The sequence below is a fragment of the Lampris incognitus genome, chromosome 3, assembly GCF_029633865.1.
Source record: "Lampris incognitus isolate fLamInc1 chromosome 3, fLamInc1.hap2, whole genome shotgun sequence".
Classification (NCBI taxonomy): domain Eukaryota; kingdom Metazoa; phylum Chordata; class Actinopteri; order Lampriformes; family Lampridae; genus Lampris; species Lampris incognitus.
In genome coordinates this window covers 62649148-62667631 of record NC_079213.1, presented here as the reverse complement: position 1 = coordinate 62667631, position 18484 = coordinate 62649148, and the positions used below count along the sequence as shown (strand labels likewise).

Genomic DNA, 18484 nt, shown 5'->3' with positions numbered 1-18484 from the left:
GGAGGATGCGGTGGTTGAACTCCATTGAGCAGAGAGCCGCTATGAGCCGCTGGTCGTTCACAGATGATGTCAAAATGTCACATGGCTGCTAGCTTGAGTTCACTTGGCACCTTGTTGCCAGTACACATTTGGCTGAATTAGACTTCTTAAATATCTAAGAAAGCCTTTCTTTTGACCCCCCCCCCCCAACATCAAGTTAGCCCTTGCAAGGCTAAGATGACGCCGCTGTGGAGCAGCTAGGTCGGTTTCATCAGTTCCTCTCTGTGGAAAGGTTGCTGATACAGCAGATGGTCATTGTATTGAGATAAAATGCACCAGCCTTTAAGAATTTTGACACTTCCCAAATGCACCCACCTGTTTATTCAAGCACAATCCAAGTCACAAATGACATCCTCGTTTGCCTTTAGAGAACTTTATTTACATGTCCATATAGAGCAAGGTCAAGGTTCACGATGCAGTTGTGAAAATACCTGTCTGCCTATGTGTCCTAACAAATACGATAGAAAAACACATTTAACGTCGAATGTTAATGAGTCAAGAGTAGTAGCCACTTCGCCTGGAACCAGATTGTACCTGTTATATGAGTGCTTATGGAGTCGGGTTGCGTTTTATGCCCTAGGGTAGTACTAGTAGTAGTAGTAATAGTAGTAGTAGTAGTAGTAGTGTTGTGTGCGGGGCAAGGATCCCCAAAAGGCAATTCAAGAAGACATCCTTGGTATCTAATGTAAGAGAATGGAGCAAAGATAAACTTTGCACCTTTGTCAAAATGCATTTGGGTAAAAGCCCGACCCTTTGTTTCCCCTCATCCTGTCCATAAAGACTTATTTATTTATGTACCAGAGATAATACAATCATGTTGCCGCTGAAATCTAACCAGGAAAATAAAAACACAACAGTAGTCAGGGCTGGCCAGTACGCCATCCTGCCATCCGCCTCCTTCCACCTGAGGGCGAGGCCCCGGGGGAGGAGGACCCAGGCTGCACCACGCTGAGATGCGACCAGCCACACCAGGACGGGACTCCGTACGGCGCACAAAAACATGGCTGCCCATCTCTCGGTCCGAGTTTCCGGCCTCCCTTCGCCCCCCTCCACGCCATCTCTGCCCCCCCCCTTCCCTTTCTCCGCTTCACACGCTCCAACTACTTGACACAAAATTTAAAGTCTAAAAAAATAAGAATCTTTCTGCTAATTTCTTGTCCACTACAGAGGTTTTATTTTGTTAAAAAAAGGAGGAAAAAATTAAGACAAAAACGAAACATAAACAAACAAAAAATAAACCAAAATAAAAGATCAAAACAGTTCTTTGGAGGAATCCCACATTTGCGCAGCTATAGACTAACCAGCGTTCTCAGAGCATTAAAAACAGTTCAATGTTCGGTTCTTCCAGAGATGTGACTTTGTGCCCCTTGCCTCTCTCTCTCTCTCTCTCTCTCTCTCTCTCTCTCTCTCTCTCTCTCTCTCTCTCTCTCTCTCTTTCACCCCTTTCACAACCGTAAACAAAACAACAAAGTACAAGTGAGTGTCTCGTTTCCATGCCACCGACTCTCTGTACAGTCATTGGTCCGGGGGGGAGGGGAGGGGGGGTGTCGTAGCCCCGCCCCTGATTATTATTGATTTTTTTTCAGACCAATCAGCATTCTTGTCAGTAGATAACTTCGTAGACTGTGGCCTTCTTGTCCCCGGAGCCAGTCACGATGAATTGGTCGTCGGGGGAGATGTCACAGCTGAGAACCGATGAGGACTCCTTGGACTAGTTGAACAAAAAGGGAGAAGCCGTGTTAGCCCCTCCTGCCAACCGGCGCAGAAGGACTTGGTGATATAGAGATGAAACAGACATTATTCAGCCATAGGGACCGGTTGATAAATCATGTATTAGGTGTTATAAACATTGACATATATTTTTTTTTGGATTTTGAGATACTTTATTGATCCCCGTAGGGAAATTATTCTCTGTGTAGCTAGGGAGCAGGGAGCAGCCGCCATGCAGCACCCGGCAACCAACTCCATTATTTCTTCCTGTTGCCTCGGTCAGGGGCACAACCGGGAGTATAAACCCTAAAATGCAAGTCTTCACCCCCCCCCCCTTTCTCCCCAATTGTACCCGACCAAATACCCCACTCTTCCGAGCCGTCTCGGTCGCTGCTCCACCCCCTCTGCCGATCCGGGGAGGGCTGCAGATTACCACATGCCTCCTCCCATACATGTGGAGTCGCCAGCCGCTTCTTTTCACCTGACAGTGAGGAGTTTCACCGGGGGGACGTAGCGCATGGGAGGATCACGCTATTCCCCCAGCTCCCCCTCCCCCTCGAACAGGCGCCCCGACAGACCAGATGAGGCGCTAGTGCAGCGACCACGACACATACCCACATCCGGCTTCCCACCCGAAGACACGGGCAACTGTGTGTGTAGGGACGCCCGACCAAGCCGGAGGCAACTTGGTAGGCAATGGAATAGACCGCTACGCTACCCAGATGCCCAACACGCATGTCTTTTTGATGGTGGGGGAAACCGGAGCACCCGGAGAAAACCCATACAGACACGGGGAGAACATGCAAATTCCACACAGAGTATGACCTGGGATGACCCCCAAGGGTGGACGACCCCGAGGCTCAAACCCAGGATCTTCTTGCTGTGAGGCGACAGCACTAACCCCTGCGCCACCGTGCCGCCCAGTGCAAATGAAATGCAAACTTTATTCCCCTCAGTCCACACAAGGCTCTTGTTGAGACATCCCACAAAGATATGTCATCATCCCAATACACAGCAAGACACTTGTTTGTTTGTTTTTAATCAATATACAACAGCAGAAATGTTTTACGGCCTCAATAAAACTCGTTTTATGAGTTCGCTGCAGGGAAAGACCCATACAGATACAAGAAATGTCCATCCTGTACAAAACAGATGGACTGTACCTGGAATATGCTGGATCCATAAGGCGTCCGCCATGCGTTGAGGAGGTTATCTTTGCCTGTGCTCACAAACCATTTACCTACAGGGCAGAGGCACACAGATCAGCAGATAAGCTACAGGTGCGGCTCCATATGGAGGAGGAGGAGAGGAACGGTTGCTTTGCAGATTACAGGAAATGCAAGGAGTAGAAATAGTTTGTGGGGAAATGGGGAGATGCAGAGATTTGTCCGGCTTCCCTGTGATTAAATACCCGCAGGAAATGTGATGTATCCCCCCCCCCCTCCGGTCTACCGACTGTGTCGGAGAACGACAGACAGACGGACAGACAGCAGTCATACGGTACGTACCGCAGTAGGCGAACTTGAGGGAGAGCACGCAGCTCTCATGTAGGTGCAGCTGGTACTTGTCAGGTTTGGAGACGTGCAGCACTTCCACGTTACTGCTCTCCATGCCCACAGCCAGCCACTCCCCAGTCGGACAGTAACCCAAAGAGAAGATCTGTAGACGGGAGAGGGAGAGATGGGAGGGCAAGATGGGGGAGAGATGGGAGGATGGGGCGAGTAGGTCAAGGGGTACAGAGAAAGAAGAAAAGTGAAGAGAGAGAAGGGGGGAAGGGAGGTGGGGATGAAGGTAGTGGTTGGTGGGTGGAAGGTAGTGGTTGGTGGGTGGAAACAGTGGTTGAGACGGGAGAGGGGAGAGATGGGAGGGTGAGATGGGGGAGAGATGGGAGGATGGGGGTGGGGGCGAGCAGGTCAAGGGGTGCAGAAAAAGAAGAAAAGTGAAGAGAGAGAGAAGAGGGGAAGGGAGGTGGGGATGAAGGTAGTGGTTGGTGGGTGGAGGCAGTGGTTGAGACGGGAGAGGGGAGAGATGGGAGGGCGAGATGGGGGAAGAGATGGAGGATGGGGCGGGGCGAGTAGGTCGAGGGGTGCAGAGAAAGAAGGAAAGGGTGAAGAGAGAGAAGAAGGGGAAGGAATAAAGGGAAGGAGGAGTTATAAGGAGGCAGAGATGAAGGTGGGTTGGTGGGTGGAGCGATTGGGGCAGAGAGGGGAGGGGGTGTGGATATAAAATGAAGAAAATGTGAACTCGAGCAGAGAAATTATGGAAAGGAAAGACAGGAGGATGGAGGGAAGGAAGTAAGAAAAGTAGAGGAGAGCAATGTTAGAGCTCGCCACCAGTAAGCAGACCTTCATCTACTGGTCTACTGGACTTATTTGTGTGTGAGTCTGTATCTTGTGTGTTTTATGTATGTGTGTGTGTACCTGCGAGGTGAAGTCGTGTTGCTGGAGCTGTCGTCCCTCTCGGAGGTCCCAGCAGCGGACTGTGTTGTCCAGCCCCCCCGTCCACAGCTTGGTGCCGTCGTTGGAGATGTCGATGCAGCTGGCCCCGTCTGTGTGGCCCTGGAACTGCCTGCATGGAGGACACATGGGAAAGAGCCTCGGTCAGACACGCAAACACACACACACACACACACACACACACACACACACACACAAAATATCCCCTACAAAGCACAACCACACAAATTCACCACATACGACGTTAAGAAGACAGAAGAGTATTCGAGGCACACCGGTCGAGTACTGCTTCTTGGAACAGTAGTTATGTAGGTCTGAGTTTCCCATCATATTCCTCTAGCTTCATCCCCCTCCTCTCTCTCACTCCATCTCTCACCAGAGCTGTCAAACTGTGGACTACCTCTTCATTTGCATACTCTTCTCCTTTCTCCATCTTTCAGTACCTGAACTCCTCTCCCCTGATCATTTGATCTGTGTTTCTGGTTGTGCAACAACCCAGTCTCTTCTTTTCCCCCCATATATAACTCCTCCTTCCCTTTATTCCTTTCCCTTCTTCTCTCTCTTCACCCTTTCCTTCTTTCTCTGCACCCCTCGACCTACTTGCCCCACCCCATCCGCCATCTCTTCCCCCCCATATCTCTCTCCGCACCCTTCTACTCCTGGGTCGGATCTTTGAGCTCCCAAAACCAAATTTATTTCCTCTACATTTCCTGTTGAATGCTCCTCTCCTCTCTCACCTGACCAGGGTCTGGTTGTGGAGGTCCCAGACCACGATGTTCCCGTCGCTGCAGCAGGAGAAGCAGACCTTGTTGTCGGGGGAGATGGCCAGAGCGTAGCAGGCGGGGGCAGACGACGTAAGCTCCGCCTTAATGCGGGGAGTGGGCGTGGCCAGATCCCAGATTGACAGCGTGCTGGCCTCCCCGCCCACGATCAATGTCCTCCCATCCGGGAGCAGCTTGCAAGAGCGGATGTAGTTGTCTCTGTTCTGGTTGGTCACAACAACAACAGAAAGATAAATATCCCATAACGACGGCTGTGTATTTCTATATAGAATGAAGTATATTTCTAAACAGAATGATATATATCGTAAAGCACTGCAAATGGCACCGGGGGATAAGTCATCTATTACGCCTAAACATAAGATGTGCTGCCTCAGCAGAAGCACAGGAGCATAAAAAAGTTGTCATATTTAGCTTTTGGTCAACAAATATGAAGGTAATTCATCATACACGATGTTTGTGTGTGTGTGTGTGTGTGTGTGTGTGTGTGTGTGTGTGTCAGTGAGAACCACCCTTGCTCATATATGATAAATATGCAGTTTTGAGTTTGTCAGTGTGACACTGATGTAGAGAGATTTACAACTTTCCGAATTGTCGTGGAAATGTCCTGCAAACACTCGAGGCAGAAATATTTACGCAAAACACTCACGAGTCGAGGGTTAAAATATATTGTAGGCAACATTGTAGCGAATTCAGGGGGCAGCCAGGAACCGCCGCCGATTCTAGTAACTCAACCTGCATACGGCACGCACAACTGAGTCTAGTAACTCAACCTGCATACAGCACGCACAACTGATTCTAGTAACTCAACCTGCATACAGCACGCACGACTGAGTCTAGTAACTCAACACGGGCAAACGGAAACACGAGGCTCAGGGCGTCTCCAATACCCCGTCTAGATTGGCAGATCAAATCCGATTTTTGGCAAATCCAGATTGGAATCTGATTTCCTTTATGTAGTCTGAACAGCAAAAAAACACATTGGAATCTGATCTTTGCAAATCAGATTTGAGCCACATTCGGAGGTGGTTTCATATCTGATTCAAATCAGATTTCTAAAGATGTGCCTCAGTCTGGGCGCTCTAGCCACTCAAATCAGATTTCATTACGTCACTTGCAACGCGACACAACACAACACACGTTAACGTCAGATTCTGAGTGCAGAAGTTCAAACCCACATGCAACGACAAGGAAGACGACCTAAAACATGGAGAACAATAGTCCCTGGACAGATGAAGAAGCGAACTGTCTCATAGCTCTTTGGGGGGATGCCACAGTCCATTTTCCCACCAGTCAACACTTTTCGGGTTGCACCACACCTTGCGCTGCCTAGCGAAGGCTGCTGTGACTGCAGCACAAAGCATTGTGGTACAGACCAGCCTCCTCTGTCGCTGATATCGTCTGGTGCAACGGAGGAGTTCTGCACCGCGACTCGACAGTGCCTGAAGGGTGAGATGACACATCTCCATGGTGTTTAGTTGTTGTCTGTCTGCACAGAAGTCGCCAGCATATTACGTCACACAACACACGTGCAACGTACCCACGCCTACGTCGTTACCACAGCAACCAATGCAGATCGGTCCACGATGTGGCTGCAGTCTGAACAAAGTCAAATCCGATCTGATCACTTGCAAATAACAGTCTGGACTGTCAGTCCTAAAGATCGGATTTGAGAAACAAATCGGTTTTGCCTGCAGTCTAAACGGGGCCCAAGATCTCTACATATGATGTGTCTGGTGACAGCATGTCTATCTTCTGACGCTTACATCACCAGAACGACCGGGAGTTCACGCCTACCTAAAACGACCGGGGGCGGTCAAAATGACGGCCGGTTTTTAAACTCTATAATATTAATGCATTACATATGTGAGTATGTCTGTTAAGAAACTGACACCAAAATTAACATTTTAACAACTTTAATACGATTTTTCAAACAATTCAAAATGGCGGCTGTCCAACGCCTGTAAATACTGCAGCGCCTCGGTGGTAGTCATGGTGCGTCTGTAACGCCGTCTGTAACCAGACATGTTGGACGTAATAAAAAATCAAGTTTAGACTATTTCTCTGCACTGCAGGACGCTAGGCTAGTGTGTTTCTAGGACACAGCAACGAACTTCGAAGGAAATGATGCCACCAACACACGTCATAAATACTGACATGACGCACACAGTGACGCGCAAATTATGCGCCGTCATTTTGACGGCTAGTGGTCGTTTTAGGTAGATCTCATCACAACTTTTTTGTGTGTGCAATTGATCTAAAACTCATTTTAATGCAAATATATGCAATTGTAGGGGCATTCAGGGAGCGGCAAGTCTGTGTAATTTTTTCCCCCACAAAGTTATTAAACTTTGAAAATCCAAAACCGTCAAATGACAGCCTCGCTGGTTGTAGCCTTAAGGTGTGTTTGACCCACATTGCGACACAGGCATAAAGAAACAAACGAATAAATGATAAATCTTAACGTTTCATGGTAATTCTCTTTCACAGAGTTCCCCAGTACACGTGTACTGGTATATCACATCCCATCTTACAGTACCGCCTGCCCAGTGTTCCCAGTGTCTCACCAGACAGTCCAGCTGGGCCATGGGGCTCTTGCTGCCAGGTTGGCTGATGTCCCACACCTTGACGCAACCCTTGCCTCCAGTGTAGACGTGGCGTGTGGACGTGCTGATGGTGACGGCGCACACCACCTCCCCGTGGTTCAGTGTGTGGATCTGCCGGGCGTGACGCGGGATGCCCGGGCCCAGCAGGGCGTCCGGGGGGAAGGGCACCGGCTGCATCTGGCCGTCCGCACTCACGTGGAACGAGTAGGCACTGCAGAGAGGACCGGACAGAGGAAGCGGACAAATAAATAAATCGATGAATGAAATATCAGGAGATATAACAAATATATTATATATGTTGAAGGTATAATAATAAATATAATAGATAAATAAATATAATATTATAATATATAATAAATATAATATTCTCTAAAATATATAATATTTAACATATATTCAATAAAATATATATAATATATATTAACTATATAATAAAAAATATACTAAATAATATATACATATTAAATATAATAAATATAATAGAATATCCATCCATCCATTATCCAAACCGCTTATCCTATTCTCATGGTTGCGGGATACTGGAGCCTATCCCAGCAGTCATTATAATAAATATATAATAATACATAATAAAATATAAAATAAAATATATATGAAATATTCAGGTGCGGAAACAAGATCTGGTTTAATTGGAAAAAAGATCAGGTCCAAAGAAGAAGTTTCTTAGACTGGCTAGAGAGCTATAAGGGATGAGAAAAATACACCAGTCCACACTATATATATATTATATATACACACACACACACACACACACACCATATATTTATGGTTTATAAATATACATTACATGTATATTTATGGATTATGAGAGATAAAGAGATGGAGAGAGGTACAGACAGAGAAGAAGAAGGTGGGCTTCATTGAATATAATGAATGGGTACTGGTATTTGCTCGGTTAGTCCCAGTCATAATCCCATGCCGAGGCTCTGACAGGAGCTCTGCAGGACCACTAAGCACGCCACATGTCCTCCTTTACATCCTTCAAGTCCAGGCTCAAGTAGGGAAAACTGTACATGTATGCTCCCCTAACAAAACACTGAGTCTTCCGGGGTGTTCAGGTAACACGGAGGGGCAGTATAAAATACCCATCACATAGACAAAATCTGTTTATCCCTGTATTTCTAAGTGAAATACTGAGCAAGCGCTACTCAGGAGGAACTTTAACGCTCCCAAACACAACGTCTCTGCATGTATTGGGCCTCTCGGTGCTGGCTGACGTCTAATTTAACTCTTCCCTTCTTGCACGGTACGAAACCCGAGCAGCGGCTCCGCTTGCGGCCGACGGGTTGAACTCTATGGAGGAAGCAAACTGCGTAAAGCTCCCCATAAAGCGGAGACTTACGGTTTTCCTGAGGCGGATGACTGCAGGCTGGCAGGCAGCCCGGGAACCCTCATATGTGGGTGGGGGGACTCGTAGCCCACCTGAAAGAGAAGCGAGACACATCAAACCGAGGAAAGACTTTGAGAGGAGAGCAAGGTTACACGGGAACATCGTTCTCTTTTATAGAAGAGAGCAGGGGAAAGTAGGCAAGAGAAGAGGGGGGGGGGGTAGGAGATAACAAGAGTACCGACTGTTGCAAAAAGGGAGCGACAGACTGTGCAGAATGGATTATCGCAGAGTAAAAGATCATATCAAAGGGAAAAAAAAAGACTTTTCGGAAGACAAGGTCATTGGCGCTCGAGGTCGGATGGAAAATGGCACCTTCGATCTTGCATTGCCCCCCCCCCCCCCACCGTAAAGACCCCTCTTAATACGGAGTGTTTGAATATGATCATGCATAAGTATTTGCAGGTGGAGACATCCACATCCGAGAATATCTTTCAGGGACAGAAAATACATACGACCGTTTCTCAGATGGAGAGATACTACATATGGCTAGCTCACAGATGGACAGATAACGTCGCTGTCTCTTAAATGAGGAGGCATTATATAGGGCTGTCTCTATGGAGATATGTTTTAAATATCTTTTCCTATCCGTTAGATTGGGAGATATTCCACAGGACCAGCTAGCTCGCTCACCACGGGTGATCGGCCATAGCCTGCTGCGGCTGCTGCTGCGGCGGCGGCGGCAGCAGATCCGTTCATTTGGGGGGAGACCAGGTGGAGGCCGGGACCGTAGCCCACCGCCCCGGGCAGCTCACCGTTCACTCCAGGAGGCGGGAGGCCAAAGGCCCCCGGGGGGTAGGCTCCTTGAACTGTGAGGGGGTTTCTGAGACCCAGAGCTAGAGAGGAAGTGGGGGGGGGGGGGGGAAGAGATGACGGAGGTGGACAGGAGAGGAAATGGAAGAGAAGAAGTAGAGGAAAGCGAGAAGGGAACAATGGTTAGGATGCTTTTAAAGTGAACAAACCACAGCGTATTACAGGGGAATGCCCCGTCGCTATGAAGGCTCCTCTACTTCCCAGGTAGCCCACAGAGTAAGTCAGCACATTGCTGGCTGGGGTGGGTTCCTTCGTACAGTCTGTCTGCCCCCGAGGCAGCTGTGACTGACAGCTGTGCACAGGATGCCGACGGAACTACCTCTGTTGTCATCGTGGCCATCTGCAGCACCAGAGCACTACTGCGCCCTGCTGGCCAAAACACATCCCTGCAGCCGAGGAATGTGAGTGTGAATGTTAATGTGTGCGTATGTATGTTTACACATTAAGCGTGAGTGTGTTCATGCAGGTGCGTGCAGACACACACACACACACACACACACACACACACACGTTTGTGTGTGCATTTGAGAGAGTGTGAGCAAGTGAGAGAGTGAGCGAGAGCAAGAGAGAGAGAGTGAGAGTGAGCGAGAGAGAGAGAAAGAGCGAGAGCGGGAGAGAGAGAGAGAGTGAGCGAGAGAGAGAAAGTGAGAGCGAGAGTAAGCGAGAGAGAGAGAGTAAGAGTGAGCGAGAGAGAGAGCGAGAGCGAGAGAGCAAGAGAGAGAGGGTGAAGCGGAACAAGCTAGCCTTTAGAATAGATCGGAGCTCATTACGAACCAGCTCACAGTCACAGTCTGTCACCTCTCCTAATCTTTCCATTTAAAAAGTGGGAAGCAGCTAACATTTTTCTCCCACAGCCACTTATTGAGTCCGGATCGAGGCCAGTCGGCTGGTGGGAGAATTTTGGAGGCTTGCCCCCTCACTACCCACTGGAGGACCGACACCCAGGCGGCCACTGCAGAGTCAAAGACCATTAAAAAGCCTTCATCAAAAAGTGCAGCTTTGTGTTTGAAGGCGTTCCCCTGTGTGACGTGAAAACTCTTGTCCCTTAATTGGGAACTAAAAAATACTGATCGTCTTTTGTCTCTTGAACAGGATTAGTTAAAAAAAAATCAATCTTGGTTTGTCAGGATGTGACACCATATCTACCAACTCACATCAGCACCGCGCCGTATGTAGGTCAGAGCTCCGGCTCCGTTTTGATATCTAAATACGTTTAACTTAAAGTGGAAAGATTTTACCCAGGGGGTCCACGCCGGGTTTGCCGGGGACGGGGCGGAACTGTGGGGGTCCGCTGGGTCCTGGGGTGTTGGACTCCTGAGACATGGGGGTCCCTGGCTTCATACCCGGGGTACTGGATTTCTCCCTCTGCAAACAATTATAGACAAGAGAGGGAGAAGAGAGGAGCATTAAAACAGAGAAGAAAAAGAAGGGGCGTCCGGGTGGCGTGGCGGTCTATTCCGTTGCCTACCAACACGAGGATCGCCGGTTCGAATCCCTGTGTTACCTCCGGCTTGGTCGGGCGTCCCTGCAGACACAACTGGCCGTGTCTGCGGGTGGGAAGCCGGATGTGGGTATGTGTCCTGGTCGCTGCACTAGTGCCTCCTCTGGTCGGTCGGGGCGCCTGTTTGGGGGGGGGGGGGGATAGTGTGATCCTCCCACGCGCTACATCCCCCTGGTGAAACTCCTCACTGTCAGGTGAAAGGAAGTGGCTGGCGACTCCACATGTATGGGAGGAGGCATGTGGTGGTCTGCAGCCCTCCCCGGCTTAGCAGAGGGGGCGGAAGAAATAGCAGGCGTGCTAGCGCGCAAGTAAAACAGGGAAACTGACAGCGGAGCACTCAGCAAAGCCGTGTGCAGAGTATCAAACCTCCGTGCATGCGGCAACGCGCTCTTTAAAACCGGAGGCTGTGGGGAGGGGAAAGTGGAGGCTGATGAGACCAGAGAGGCTGCTGGGATGTCAGCAGCTTTGACTGAGTGTGTGAGGAAGAAAATATCATCTATAAAAAGGCCTTTCCATTGCCCATAGCAGTGCTGCCGTCTCCCCCAGTCTGGTGCTGTACTGCCCCGGACCGAGAGGGTAAAACACAGCTGACACACCGGTTCCGGCGGAGCTGCAGGACTCTCGCAGCGTGTCCATCTTTTACTTCTGTTATCAAGCTTTTAGTAGTCGCACAGCGAATGTGTTTACAGGTTCACACATGCAAACAAATTGTGCATGAATATTTATATACGGTATTGCATGAAAGAGAGTGTGTGTGTGTGTGTGTGTGTATATGAGAGTGAGGGAGTGTACAGCAGCATCTGGATCTGCTGGGGGAATACTGTCAGAACTGGGCCCCGGCAGTAAACTTAAAAAAGACAAAAATTATGATCTTGCAGAAGAAGCCCAGATGTCAGGAAAGTAGACACCTATTTATTCTAGGTAACACCGCCCTAGAGCACATGTTAAACTATGATGACCTGGGACTGAGGGTCAGTGGGACTGAGGGTCAGTGGGGCCGAGGGTCAGTGGGGCTGAGGATCAGTGGGACTGAGGGTCAGTGGGACTGAGGGTCAGCAGGGCTGAGGGTCAGTGGGACCGAGGGTCAGTGGGACTGAGGGTCAGCGGGACTGAGGGTCAGTGGGAGTGAGGGTCAGTGCCTCTGGAAGCTTTGGTCTGGCAGTGAATGCACTCAAGAGAAAGCCTGAAGAGCTTTCTATGCAATAAAAAGAAAATTCTATAAAACAGACATCCCAAATAAAATCTGGTCCAACATCTTTGACAGTGTCCTCCTGCCCATTGCAGTATATGGACGTGAAGTATGGGGTCCACTTAGTCAGCAAGACTATGCTAGATGGGACAAACATCCAATAGAAGCCCTGCATGCAGAATTCTGTTGAACACTGCTAAGCGTACAAAGAAAAACACCAACAGATGCATGCAGGGCAGAATCAGGTCGTTTGCCATTGATAATAAATATTAACAGATTACTTCTGTTATTAAAATATAAAATATGTTACTGGGCCCTAAAGAGAGAATACAGACTGGCTGACTGCCTGTCCACTGTCAGAGACAGTCAGCAGAGACACATCCTTACCAAGTACAGGCCTACTGACCACAGTCTCGCCACTATAAAGGGCAGACACACACAACACCTTGGCTACCAAAACAGCAAAGAATATGTGGTCGCTGTACGGCAGGTGAGGTGGAGACGGAGATGCACTTCCTGCTAAATTGTGAGAAATTCCGGAACATAAGAAAAAGATACCAGTGGACATTTGAAAACCAGATTCCAAATGTTGTACTCCTGGATGAGAAAGAACAATGGCCACTTATTTTAGGAGGATCAAAGGTCACACCTTGCGGCACCATATGTGTCACAATGCCATAGCCTAAGGATCAGTGAGTGACCAAAACACTGTCAGTTACTGTTCAAGTGCTGGTGTATGTTTCTGCCAGCTCTATGTATTTTTGTTGTTGTTTTTTTGTTTGCTTGTTTATTTGTTTGTTTATTTACTACTCTGTTGACCTGTTTTGCTTTGGCAACATTGTAATTAATGCAGTCATGCCAATAAAGCATCACTGAATTGAATTGAGTGAGTGAGTGAGTGAGTGTGTGTGTGTGTGTGTGTGTGTGTGTGTGTGTGTGTGTGTGTCACCTGCAGCGGCTCTTTACTACGTGAGGGGGAGGCGCTGCTGGAAGAAGCCAGGGAGGTGGGGCTGGCCTGTGGGGGCCCCTCCTTACGGGATGGGGGCATCTTGTCCAGGCCGTTCTCCCTGGATGAGTAGGACTGTACGCTGCGCGGAGACGATGGGTCCTGGGATGGCAGAATAAGTTGTGTAAAACGTGTGCGTCTTGGGACACAACACAAGTTCTCCATACGTGTTTTAATGGAGCGGTTTAAAGTAACGTAGTCTCTGAATAACCATTTGTCATGGCTTCATTATGGGATAGATGAGTGTTATAACTGTACATGTGTCGGGGGCAGACAGAGAGGCAAGAGGTGTGTGTGTGTGTGTGTTGTTATTTGTCACAGCCTGCTGGCTGTGTTTACATGATGCATGCAGATGGAAGCGGCAAAGTGAGGTGAACAAAGGTCAGTGGCCTCATACTCACCTCATCTACCACCAAATTATCATCACTCTTATCTGCATCGCTGCCCTGAGAGAGAGAGAGAGAGAGAGAGAGAGAGAGAGGGGGGGGGGGCGAGAGAGAGGGAGAGAGAGACAGAGAGGGAGGGAGAGAGAGGGAGCGGGAGAGAGAGAGGGAAAGAGAGACAGAGAGGGGGAGAGAGAGAGAGAGGGAGAGAGAGAGGGGGAGAGGGAGAGAGAGACAGAGAGAGAGAGAGGGAGAGGGAGAGAGAGACAGAGAGGGAGGGAGAGAGAGGGAGCGGGAGAGAGAGAGAGGGAGAGAGAGACAGAGAGGGAGGGAGAGAGGGAGCGAGAGAGAGAGAGAGAGAGAGAGAGGTAGAGGGAGAGAGAGACAGAGAGGGAGGGAGAGAGGGAGAGGGAGAGAGAGAGAGAGAGAGAGAGAGAGAGAGAGAGAGAGAGAGAGAGAGAGAGAGAGAGAGAGAGATGGAGAGAGAGAGACAGCGGGAGGGAGAGAGAGGGAGCGGGAGAGAGAGAGGGAGAGGGAGAGAGGTTAGAGATGAGCCTATGTAATGTTACAAAAGAGCAAACATACAGCGGGCATACAGAAACGCGCCATCTCAGTCATCGTGAAGGTGCTTCAGGTTTCCTCTGTCTAAATGGGGTAAATGGGGGCATTTATGTAAATTTGCAGAGAGACTTTGTTCATGGATTCTGGAATATGCACTCTGTCATCCAGCTGGGGATGCAGCCCAGATGTGCTTGCAACAACATTTTAGGCACAATCCATTTTCAGTAACTACATTAAGTCATCTGCATATTCCTCCGAATTCTTCTTAACGGTCGACCACCTGGAATTTCCTTGTAACACAAACCAAAGCACCGAGACGCATCGGCCGGACCGCCTGCGTCTCCACCGCGGGAATGGCTGACTGACACGCTGCCGCTCTCAAAACCACTCGGGCAGCACTTTATTTATCCATCTAATGAACGCTGGCCAAACTAACACTGCTATTTTCTCCACTGACCCACACTCGCACAGATACAAACATCCTGAACCGGGAGCTGATCCAATCAGCCACAGTCAGCTACTGGTGGCCACTGAATAGTTCCACTGGGGCTACTGGGGTTTCAGTACATCAGTCAAGCCTGCTAAATGTGAGGAGGGGAGAGCAGTCTTTGGGCGGCACAGTGGCGCAGTGGTTAGCGCTCTCACCTCACAGCAAGAAGGTCCTGGGTTCGAACCCCGGGGTTGTCCAACCTTGGGGGTCATCCCGGGACATCCTCTGTGTGGAGTTTGGATGTTCTCCCCGTGTCTGCGGTGGGTTTTTTCCGGCTGCTCCGGTTTCCCCCGCCATCAAAAAGACATGCATGCTAGGGTTAATACTCCTGTCTGTGCCCCTGACCGAGGCATGGCAAGACGAACTGTAGCTGGTCCCCGGGCGCTGCACGGCGGCTGCCCACAGCTGCTAGCTACACAGCTAGGACGGCTTACATGCAGAGAGGAATTTCCCTATGGGATCAATAAAGTATCTCAAATCAAAATCAGTCCCCATTCACTTCTACCACTCAATCAGCTTTTCCTAAGCTGGTCTGGAAGTCAAACGCTTGGTTTTTCTATTATAAGCATGCTCCCCTTAACCTCTAGGTGACTGACGGAGGAAGATGGGGGTCTTGTCCATGGTGGACCAGCACAGCTTGGTGAAACCTTTATGTGGTTACCCCACCCCGTCAACTGAAAAGACAAATGGTAAGGTGAAGAAGGTATTCTCACATAGTCTGTCATGAACTCCTTCTCATCAGCTTTCCTTTTCTTGCCATTGCTGAGGTAGTCTGTCGGGCGTCCCTTGTCTCCATTGGAAAGAGAACTCTGTAAGGAGAGAGAGAGAGGTAATGATGGTGAGGAAAAACAGGAGGGGGAGAGGTGAAGTAAAGAGGAAGACAGAGGGGAAGAGAGATGAAAGTAGAATGGATGGAAGTGGAGAGAGGGGACATTGAAAAGGGGGGAGGAGGAAGAGCAGGGAGGGAAGGCGGGTGGATAGAGCGAGAGAAGGAAGGCAGGAGGGGAGAAGGAGGGTGATAATGAGGTGAGAGGGACTGCAAAAATCATGTGAGCCTCATAAGCAGCGGAGATGAATGTGAAAGAATATCAGGAGGCATCGATTGGCCAGCGAGGGAGGTGGAGGAAGGAAGTTTCCTTCGGTGCTGAGGACTAGACTCCAGAGTGGTTTCACTGAGATGCAGCATCCACCACGTGTAAACCTTCCCCGTCTTCACACACTCCTCTGGTTCCCTTTTCACTGTGGTGCTTCCAAACACATTTAACAGTCTGGAGAGCCTTTAGTGACCTAAATGGAGCTCTGATCTTGGATCTTAAAGCTGATATACAAAAGCATACTTTTGTACTGATACACTATTTATAATATCTAGCGTTCTTAATTAATGTGAGTTTATTTGCTGCTGATAAGTCAATATGACTTATTAACCATTAACTATGTACCTGATGACTTTGTAACTGTGTACCTGATGACTTTGTAATCGTGTACCTTGATGACTAACAGTGCACCTGATGACTTTGTAACCGAGTACCTGATGACTTTGTAACCATGTACCTGATGACTTTGTAACTGTGTAACTGATGACTTTGTAACTGTGTATCTGATGACTTTGTAACCGTGTACCTGATGACTTTGTAACCATGTACCTGATGACTTTGTAACCATGTACCCCGATGACTTTGTAACCGTGTAACTGATGACTTTGTAACCGTGTACCTGATGACTTTGTAACTGTGTACCTGATGCCTTTGTAACCGTGTACCTGATGACTTTGTAACTGTGTACCTGATGACTTTGTAACCGTGTACCTGATGACTTTGTAACCGTGTACCTGATGACTTTGTAGCTGTGTACCTGATGCCTTTGTAACTGTGTACCTGATGACTTTGTAACTGTGTACCTGATGACTTTGTAACCGTGTACCTGATGACTTTGTAACCGTGTACCTGATGACTTTGTAACCGTGTACCTGATGACTTAACTGTGTACCTGATGACTTTGTAACTGTGTACCTGATGACTTTGTAACTGTGTACCTGATGACTTTGTAACCGTGTACCTGATGACTTTGTAACCGTGTACCTGATGACTTTGTAACCGTGTACCTGATGACTTAACTGTGTACCTGATGACTTTGTAACTGTGTACCTGATGACTTTGTAACCGTGTACCTGATGACTTTGTAACCATGTACCTGATGACTTTGTAACCGTGTACCCCGATGACTTTGTAACCGTGTAACTGATGACTTTGTAACCGTGTACCTGATGACTTTGTAACTGTGTACCTGATGCCTTTGTAACCGTGTACCTGATGACTTTGTAACTGTGTACCTGATGACTTTGTAACCGTGTACCTGATGACTTTGTAGCTGTGTACCTGATGCCTTTGTAGCTGTGTACCTGATGCCTTTGTAACTGTGTACCTGATGACTTTGTAACTGTGTACCTGATGACTTTGTAACTGTGTACCTGATGACTTTGTAACTGTGTACCTGATGACTTTGTAACCGTGTACCTGATGACTTTGTAACTGTGTACCTGATGCCTTTGTAACCGTGTACCTGATGACTTAACTGTGTACCTGATGACTTTGTAACCGTGTACCTGATGACCTTGTAACCGTGTACCTGATGACTTTGTAACTGAGTACCTGATGACTTAACTGTGTACCTGATGACTTTGTAACCGTGTACCTGATGACTTAACTGTGTACTTGATGACTTTGTAACCGTGTACCTGATGACTTTGTAACCGTGTACCTGATGACTTTGTAACTGTGTACCTGATGCCTTTGTAACCTTGTACCTGATGACTTAACTGTGTACCTGATGACTTTGTAACCGTGTACCTGATGACCTTGTAACCGTGTACCTGATGACTTTGTAACTGAGTACCTGATGACTTAACTGTGTACCTGATGACTTTGTAACCGTGTACCTGATGACTTAACTGTGTACCTGATGACTTTGTAACCGTGTACCTGATGACTTTGTAACCGTGTACCTGATGACTTTGTAACTGTGTACCTGATGCCTTTGTAACCTTGTACCTGATGACTTAACTGTGTACCTGATGACTTTGTAACCGTGTACCTGATGACTTTGTAACCGTGTACCTGATGACTTCGTAACTGTGTACCTGATGATTTTGTAACCACGTACCTGATGACTTTGTATTGCAGGGAACCTAAAAGACCCCATATTATATGGAAGCGTGTTTAAGGGTGGGTAGGTATGACAATGGAGAACTAGAAAACATCTCTGCATAGAGGTGTAGTCACTCACCGGTCCTGCTTCACGGTCTGTGTTCATTCCGTGCACCATCGCCCCATATCGCAGCAGCAGCCCAATAGAGAATACGCGCGCGCACACGCACGCGCGCGCACACGCGCACACGCACACACACACACACACACACACACACAATTACCTTCCATCCTTTTAACAGCTGATGACACAACATTTAGCAGGACTGTTGTTAGCACTACCACTGCTGTGTCATTGTCAGAAGTTGAGCCAAGTCTATCATCAGAACTGATCTACCCAGGC

General features: G+C 48.4%; 1 protein-coding gene across 7 annotated transcripts in view; it reads right to left on the bottom strand.

Moving 5' to 3' along the window:
- Positions 1 to 385: 385 nt before the first annotated feature.
- tle2a (TLE family member 2, transcriptional corepressor a) overlaps positions 386 to 18484 on the bottom strand; it is a 72644-nt gene continuing 54545 nt past the window's right edge. For all 7 annotated transcript variants that reach the window (XM_056277998.1, XM_056277999.1, XM_056278000.1 and 4 more), the window contains 13 exons: positions 18221 to 18237; positions 15652 to 15747; positions 13906 to 13950; positions 13448 to 13606; positions 11047 to 11173; positions 9629 to 9831; positions 8951 to 9030; positions 7552 to 7801; positions 4943 to 5190; positions 4170 to 4317; positions 3258 to 3408; positions 2913 to 2989; positions 386 to 1750 (listed from right to left, as the gene is read on the bottom strand). In XM_056277998.1, the coding sequence (XP_056133973.1) occupies positions 1643 to 1750; positions 2913 to 2989; positions 3258 to 3408; positions 4170 to 4317; positions 4943 to 5190; positions 7552 to 7801; positions 8951 to 9030; positions 9629 to 9831; positions 11047 to 11173; positions 13448 to 13606; positions 13906 to 13950; positions 15652 to 15747; positions 18221 to 18237 (1709 nt within the window). In that variant the 3' untranslated portion in view covers positions 386 to 1642. The remainder of the gene's footprint in view (positions 1751 to 2912; positions 2990 to 3257; positions 3409 to 4169; positions 4318 to 4942; positions 5191 to 7551; positions 7802 to 8950; positions 9031 to 9628; positions 9832 to 11046; positions 11174 to 13447; positions 13607 to 13905; positions 13951 to 15651; positions 15748 to 18220; positions 18238 to 18484) is intronic.